Below are 8,876 nucleotides of genomic sequence, written 5' to 3' on the forward strand. Positions count from 1 at the left end.
GCCTGATCTCAACTCTGTCCCTTACAGCCCCCCCCAAAGAAGGCAGCCTGAAGAAGCTACTGCTCACAACTATTCACCCACAGCATTCTTTCCTGCATCCCCAAATTGGAAGTCCATTGCAGGGGAATAAAAGGAACTCCATATCTAGAACCCTAGAACACAGCAACAATCCCTCCAGTCCCTCATGTTATAACTGTAGAAGATGCTTTCCTTAAGGACCAAGTTTTTCCCATGCTCAGACAGTCATTGGCCATCAATCTATCCCAATAGAAAGGAAATCTTCCGATGGCCCTTTCCCTAAAGGGCAACATATTGTGCTGTTTCTTGGTATTCCTTGTTGGTCAAGCACTGGGTGTTGAAGGTTGACAGGCAGGACAAGATGGATCCTCCCAACCATGAGAGGTAGATCCGATTTGGCCGGGACACAACCTCAGATGGGACCCAGTGGGGTCTGATGGCATTCAGCTCCCAGAGAAGGCGCTCTGGGAAGCCAGAGAAGAGGGTATTGCCCCCAGAGAGGACCACATGAGAGAAGAGGGTGGCCTGCTCTTCTGAAGCACACTTCATGACTGTATCAATAACTTCTGAGCATAAGTCCAAATTTGGCACATCATGCTGGGGGGTCCAGAAGAACATATCAGGATAGGTACGCAGTTCCTTGGACAGGGTGATGATTTTCCCATCAGGGAGGACAATCACTCCAGGGACATTGGACATTGGGTCAATGACAGATTCTTTCTGATTAGGATGTTTGCTTACATAGCATAACCTCTCCTTAGCTAAGTCCATATCATACCGCTGGGATATGCTGACCAAGTTCATCTCTTTCTTAAATAGAGCCTTATGTAGTAATAAGCTGACATCTAGCCCAGCCATCTCAAAAATCTTGTTGGATAAATTCTTGACTCTGCCATTGCAAACAGGTGTGATAGAGGTGACACCAGACCCAGAGTGTAAGACCAATCCAGTCAAAAACCCCGAGCCAAAAAGACAAAGCTCAGCATGGTTGCCAATGTACAAAGATGGAACTTGAAAAGTCTCCATCATTATCTGGAGAAAGAAAAAAATCAACACCAGTCATGGGTCTGAGAAAGGTCTGAGCATATCCCCACCCCACCCCTACCAAGTAGACTGAGAGCTCCCCGAGGGCAGGGCTCTTATGGGATTTTGTCTTTCTTTGTACCATCAGTCCTTAATAGAGTGCCCGGCACATCCTAAGTTCTTAATAAATGCTTGTTTGACTGATGACCTGACTGCCATCCCTAAGAGCCCATGCCACAGGATGGAGTTCAAAGGCTCAAACCATGCAAGAAATGTTGCCAGATAGGATCCCCCCCCCCACCCATGGTCAAAGGGAAATCACTTTTTTCTTGGCTTTAATCATCTTTCCAGTCCAATCTTATATTATTTACCCTCATGTACTTGCCTTTCCTGTCAAACTGGTGAGCTTAATATTTCCCCAAAGTGACATCCCAACCTTTCTGCCTTTGTATAAGCTACCATCTCCTTTCCTGGAATTTATTCCCTTCCTTTCTTGGAGCCTCAAGTCTCCTTTAAGGATTAACTCTAACACCAACTTTTTTTTTTTTCTGAGGCAATCGGGGTTAAGTGACTTGCCCAGAATCACACAGCTGGTAAGTATTAAGTGTCTGAGGCTGGATTTGAACTCAGGTCCTCCTGACTCCAAGACCAGAGCTCTATTCACTGCACCACCTAGCTGCCCCTCTAACACCAAATTTTAAAGAGACCTTTTCTGATCCTCCAAGCTTTTCTTCTATCACCAAGAAATTGCTATGTATTCATTTTGTAGCTGCTCATTATAGATATGTGTGTATGTTTACATATATATAGATAAATATGTATATATACACACACATGTATTATTTATATTGTTATATATATGTAATATACAGGATGTTCCAAAGATCTTAGTGTAATTTTAGACACGTATATACACTACTTGTGTGCATGTATACATACACACGTGTGTGTACATATGTATATTAAGACTCTGGGGAGAGTATACACATACATATACACACATACATGCATTGAGGAGGAAGCAAACCTTAGACTAATGGTCTGGACCCTCACCTCTAGAGATACGGGGCCTGGTAGGAATGTTGGCTTCATTTGAAAAATCCATCAGTGGGACCTCTGGGGCTGTGCCTCTCCTGATAAGCCCCTGACAAGCACAGGGCTGTTCTCTACCTGGAGAGAACTCAACACTATGGTACAAGGGGAGAAGGTTCTTTTTGACTTGATGGAAATGAGGGGGCTCTTCATAGACCACCACCCCATACCCTACCCTTGAATACTGCTTATGTAAGTCTATCTGTGTACCTAGTTGAGCCACTGGATAGGACTGCCCAGTCTAGCCCATTCCTGTAACTCCCCTTGCAAGGCTAATAAATCATTGTAGTGGTCAGAACTTCTAGGTATCTCTCCTTCCTTGTAGAATCTGAACTCACTGACAAGTTTAGCTGGCCCACATACACACACATACACACACATGCACTCATGTTTACATACATGTATGAATGTCCATAAGAGAGTGTGTGTGTGTGTGTGTGTGTGTGTATAGTATGTGTATATTTCTTCCTCTATCCCAGCTCAGAAGAATGGAAGCTCCTTGAGGATGAAGACTCATTGTCTTTGCATTCCTAGTCCCTGGACCAATGCCTAGCACCTACTAGGTGTTTAATAAAAATTTTTAAATTGAAATCAAGAGTCCTGGTCAAAGAATCTGGGTTCAATTTCCAGCTGTAACTTTTACTAATTGTACTCGTCTTCTCTGAGCATTCATTTCATTATCTGTAAAATGGGAATAAACCTTTGCACAATGTATCTTAGACTTTTTTTTTTTGCAAAGGCTCCCTCCTCTACCCCACAAGAGATATGGAAATGGGAGTTCCTGTTGACTCCCCTCTCTCCTTCTGGGTGCTCTTGTCTCTGAGTTTTCATGATGCTCCTATCTGATGACTCCCTTTTTACTCGATAGACCTCCCCTCAGTCTCCTTTGCTGGATCATTGTCTATATCATACCCCCTAACTGTAAGTGCTCTCCAAGGTCCTGTCCTTGGCCTCCTCTTCTTTCTCTATACTCTCTCACTTGGTGACCTCATCAGTTCCCATGAGTTTAACTATCATTTCCATCCAGATGACTCCCAGATGTATATATCCAGACCCAATCTCTCTCCTGACTGGCCAGCTCACCTCCTCCTTGGACATTTCAAACTGGATGTCCCAGACATATCTGAAATTCAATCTGCCTCAAACAGAGCCCATTATCTTTTCTCTAAGATCCTCCCCTCTACCAAACTTCCCCATTTCTGTCAAGAATAACACTATTCTTCCAGTATCCTGAATTTGTAACCTTGACATTATTCTTATCTCCTCACTCTCCTTCACCCTGTATATCCAATCAGTTGCCTAATACTATCACATGGACTTCCATAATATCTCTCACTTACATGGCCACAATCAGGCCCTCATCACCTCTCCCTGGACTATTTCGATAGTCTCCTAATCGGTCTCCCTGACTCATATCTCTCTCCAGCCTAATCTATCCTGCATTCAACTACCAAAGATATTTTTCTTAAACCCAAGTTTGACTATGTCACTCCTTTAGATGATATACTTCAATGACTCTTTTGCCTATATTGGGAACTTTAGAGTCAATCTATCTTTCCACCCTCACTATATATTACTCTCCTTCCTGCACTCTATGGTCCAGTTAACCCTGATCTTTTCTTTGTTCCTCATAGAACTCTATCTCCAATCTCCATGCCTTTGCATTGGCTATGCCTCATGCTTGGGATGTACTCCTTCCTCTCCTCTACCTCAAAAAATCTCACTCTTCATTTGAGATGCAACTCATATACCACCTTCTCTGAGTCCCTCTCCCTCACCAACTATTAAGCTCTCCCTTTCTAACTACCTTCTCTTTATTCTGTACATACTTATTTGTGTATGTCTCCCTGAAGAGAACTTAAGTTCCCAAAAAAATCAAATTGCCATCTATCCTTTGTATCTCCACCCCTTAGTACAGTCCTCGTATACAACAAATACTTAATAAGTGTTTTCTGATAGACAAACAACTTCACCAATTGTTAGAGATCAATCATCCAGGAATCAAAATATGAAAATATTTTCTATCTATACTAAAACTTAAATAATTTAAGATAACTTTATTGATTAAGAGCTGGGAAAAATGTTAGAGATGTTAAGGAAAGCTCATTTTGCAGGTGAAGGAACTTAAACACAGAGAAGTGAAGGGTTATAAAGGTAGTTAAGTCACCAAAATGAGAGTGGGGAAAGGATTTCAATCCAGGTCCTCTGACTTCAAATCCAAAAGAGACAGAGAAATGTCTCAAAGAAAGATACATTAGGATTATCTGTGCTCCTATCCTTCAAAGGGCTTTCCCAAGCTAACTCTGGGGGTTCTGCTTACAACACCACATTCAATGGCAATCCTCTTCAGTATGTCAGAGACATTAGAGATATGGTTAAGGCACTGTAGGGTAGTGATCCAAGCTCTGGGCCTGAATTCAAACTCCACTTCTGATACCAATTAGCTGAGTGATCCTCAACAAGCCATTCAACCCCAGAGGAGTTGATCTGAGACAGGCAGAAATTACATACAAATAGGTTGAGATCTGCATTAAAGGGAATCCTATAATAACAAAATCTCAAACCCTTCCTGTATTCAAGGAGCCACAGAAGAAAATAGGAGGTAATGTGAAAGAGCTCCATTGGTCCAATTTCCTCATTATTGATGGGAGGAAACAGGCCTAGACAAAGTGATCCAAGTGATCCCTCCCTTCCTCTGGTGGCCAACTTAGGTGCTGTCTGTCCCAGGAAACTTTGCCTGACCATCCTCCTCTCCTTTATTTTCAATATCCCCCCCAGCCCTGCCAAGCTGTTGTCAAATCAGCCATAGCCCTTTCTCAGATCTGCCCTCACACCTCACTCCTCTGTGCATTGTAGCTATTTATAAAAAGGTCTTTCTTCATTATTCCATTGTAAGCTCCCTGAGAAAAGGGCCTGGTTTTCTCTATGGTAGTATCCACAATGCTGGGCATAGCATAGACTCTTTGTGTTTGCTGAATAATGGAAACAATGGCACTGCAAAGGCTGTTGGACTCTGGTGTTTTCAAAGGAACAAATTCAGACCCAAAGCCATAATAAGGGCAGAAACCTGCCTCCACGCAGGGAGGTTGAATATGGTATATGCCACCAGACACTGTCACTGTGTCCACTGGTTTTGTTTAAATGTTTTCATTGTTAAGAGGAAGCGTTCAGAGAGGAGGCTGTAATGAAAGGGAAATGACTAGTAGAAAAACAAGAGACAACAAAACATGTTTGTTGAATTAACTTGTTTCTGCTCTCCACCAGAAACTCTCAAGCCTCTTCTATCCACTCAATAGTCAGCCTCATCTTTTCCATTCTGGTTCATCTTCTCCTCACTCAATGACCTTGCTTTCTTGGCCCCTGATCTCAGCATCCCAAGGGCAGCTGCCTCTGGGCATCTTAAGATGGCAGAGGAAAGAAGTCTCATATTGTGTATTTCCTAAGGTCATTTCTGACTAGGGGACTATGCATAGCATAGGGAAGATAAATTTTTAGCTATAGGGCTAACATAGCAAACTTCAGCAATGCAAAAAAACAAGGGGAAGGGGAATCATACGAGGAAGATACCATCTTACCTCCACCAGCTTCTCCCGGTCTTTCACAGGATTTGATAGAAATCCCGTTAGCAGTACAGGATGGTTCTCAGTCTTGATCCCAAGGCGATCATAGCTATATTTCAAAACAGCCTCTATGGCATCCCAGTTTGTGATTTGGCCTCGTTGGATAGGAAACTCAGTAGGTATCTGCTTGAGTAGGTGCAAGTTACTAAAACCTACAATTTTCCTTTTCTTGGGATTACTTGGTCCTGGGTTCTCTGGGTAGGCCTGGTACCCGATGACTGTAGGAACTGCTAATGTTGGGTTGTTTCTTCCTCCTGGACCACTTCTACACCAGTCACTGCCAATGTCAAAGACTATAGAAACTTCTTCCATCAGGAAGATAAAGATGGAGCCAATGAGGGAAGAGGTAGGTATCTGTGGGAGCAGGCACGGAGGGTATGACCTGGAACTTTGAAGGATAACAAACAGAAGAGAAAAACCTGAACCCTCAGCAAACATGAACCACTTGGAGTTTAGGAAAACATCAGAACTGGAAATGGAATGGGGAAGGAGGATCTTTCCCTAATCCATCCAAGGACACCTTTAGCAATTTCACATGAAGCCTGCTGGGATAGAACACTGTGCTTGAGAGCCAGTTTACTTAGAATGGAATTTTGGCTTTACTACTTCCATCCATGTAAGCTTGGACATATCTCTTACCCTCTCTGGGCCCACTTCCTACTCTAGAAGGAGAGGTGGGTTTGATAAGAAGCTCTAAATAACCTCCCCCCAGTGATATCCTATCTGTCTCTTTTAGAGAATAACCAACTAGGCTAGGTGAGTTCCCATGTTACCAGCCTACTGAGCAATCCTACCTAAAGTGGCAGCCCTGTTTTTAAAGGTAAGGGAATGGACAGGAAATCATTTGCATGTAGTCATCTAGCAAGCCAGCTCCAGATACTAACTTCCTCTAGGATTATGGCGTCACATAGGCATGAGGAAGTGAGGAAAAGGAAAGGCAAGCTTCAAGACCACTGGGCTAGGTGGGAAGTGATTTGTATTGATGTTCATCCACAAAAGCTTATCATCTTCTACATATGGCATCTAATGTACACAGATTCATCTCAGGAACAGAGTACATCTATAAGGTCCTCAAACATAGAACTTCGACCTGCTTGGCACATCCTGATAAATGGTTTCTGCCTTCTCTCATTTCTTTATATTTAGCATCAGATTCCAACCATTGAGATAACCAGATCAAACCTGGCAACTAGAATGTGTATGACTATGAGAAAGCTAAGAGCCTGGGAGGAATGTCATTCGGCTCTGGCCACAGAGAAAGGTGGTTCAATAGTTACCTTCTTTGTTTCCTAATTCTCAGGACAAAGATTTGTCCATCACAACTTTCTCAAGATCACATCTGTTAGTTTAAGCTCAAATTCAACCTAGAGACCAGTTAGTTGATATACACTCTAATAATAACATCATCATCATCATCATCATCATAACTATGTGCCAGGTAGTATGCTAAGTATTTTGCAATATATCATTTTATCCTCACAACAACTCTGAAAGGTAGATGCTGTTATTATTCCTACATTACAGTTAAGGAAACTGAGGCAAACTGAGGCTAATTGACTTGTCCTGGATCACACAGCCAATAAATGTCAGAGCCTGGATTTGAACTCAGGTCAACTCAAGGCCTAGTCTTTATTGACTGTGACACCTAGCTGCATTCTCCATTGATGAAGTTCTTGTTGCTAGTGACCAATTCTGGGCAGAGGGGTGCTGGAGCCAGCTCATGCCTACCCAAGAGCTGATGGTTAAATTTTCAGTGTGAGCATTTATACTGTGGAAATCAGCAAATACTTCAAATGAGAGCTTGATTTTTTTTTGTTGTGTTGATTAGCTAGGCTTAAGAAAGTAAGAGAAAATTTTAATAATGTAGATTAAACACAAACGTGTATTGTGTGTACACTGTTTTTCTGAGAGTCAGATGTTAATCATTTATCAATGCATCCCTGGATCCAGGGGTTGGGAAGATTTTTTTTTTATAACAAGTAAAAATCAAGCTGTTTGTACACTCAATTCTTCTAGTTCAAGACTCTAGAACCCCAAACTAAGCCTAATCCCCCTTCCATACGAGGACCTGTCAAACCAATTATGTCTCTTCCTAAGCCTTCCCCCTTCTCTAGCCAGCTCTAGCCAGCTCCTTCTGGAAAGCAGGATCTACCTTACTGTTCTATTTGTATCTCTAACACTTGCCACAGTGCATTGCACATAGCAAACTCTTAGTGGATGCTTCATTCATTCATTCCATTGCTGGGCTATGAGTTCCAGGGAACTAAGACAGCTAGAATTAGAGACACAGGGGACCAGATGTGAGGAAATAATTCTATTTCTCTAGGCGTGAGTGAGGAGCCTTCACTGGCCATAAAATCACAGGACATTCAGATGTACTGAGAGCTGCCCACTATATCATACCATGATGGAATGCTTCCTAGACGCAGATATTTACTCTCTGACCCTGAGAATAGGAAACTCGGCTCAGGAACTGGAGGAATGGGAGAAGTGGAACTGAGGAAACCTGATAAAATACCCCCAAGCCTATTCTCCTGGGTGAACTCCTCCAAATCCCATTGAATGTCCTAAGGGGTTTTTGCTCAGGTAGAGGTTATACCAGATGACAGCTTAGATGTTGCCAGCTCCAGTTTTCTCCGTGAAGAATGCTCATTCATCTCAATCTGAGCAGCTTTCACCTGATAGAGAGAAAGTTCTCCAGTCCATTTCTCCAGTTCTTTCCCTTACAAGACAACTCCAGGGGTCAGAAATATATTCCTTATATCAAGAGGAAGACAAAATTTATATACTCATTTCTTCTAGCTCAGTATCCTGGAGACTATGAACTAATTGTGTCCCTCCCCAAGCTTTTTCTTCCCTAGACTAATCATTCCCAGTTCCAACAACATATGTCTGTATTGCATGGCCCCCAAGTGCCTGGGTTCAAATCTAGCCTCAATACTCAAGCTGTGGCACTAGTGGTAAATTATTAGAATCTCAGTTTCCCTGTTTATAAAGAGATGATAAGACCGTATATGGTACCTCCCTTGCAAAGTTGATGGGAAGCTCAAATGAGCAAGCAATCAAAGTGCTTCTGTTCAAGACTTTGATGCATCATACAAGTGACAGTTACTAGTGTTCTCC

At 42.5% G+C, this 8,876-nt stretch overlaps 1 protein-coding gene across 1 annotated transcript in view; it reads right to left on the reverse strand.

The window, feature by feature from the left end:
- Nucleotides 1-297: 297 nt before the first annotated feature.
- Nucleotides 298-8,876, reverse strand: part of LOC114028489 (actin-3-like) — a 122,596-nt gene continuing 114,017 nt past the window's right edge. Inside the window, exons 2-3 of the mRNA XM_027842747.1 lie at nt 5,709-6,107; nt 298-1,050 (exon numbers count right to left, since the gene is read on the reverse strand). Coding sequence (XP_027698548.1) covers nt 298-1,050; nt 5,709-6,107 — 1,152 coding nt within the window. The remainder of the gene's footprint in view (nt 1,051-5,708; nt 6,108-8,876) is intronic.

This window comes from Vombatus ursinus, unplaced genomic scaffold, assembly GCF_900497805.2.
Source record: "Vombatus ursinus unplaced genomic scaffold, bare-nosed wombat genome assembly UNPS02014884.1, whole genome shotgun sequence".
Lineage (NCBI taxonomy): Eukaryota > Metazoa > Chordata > Mammalia > Diprotodontia > Vombatidae > Vombatus > Vombatus ursinus.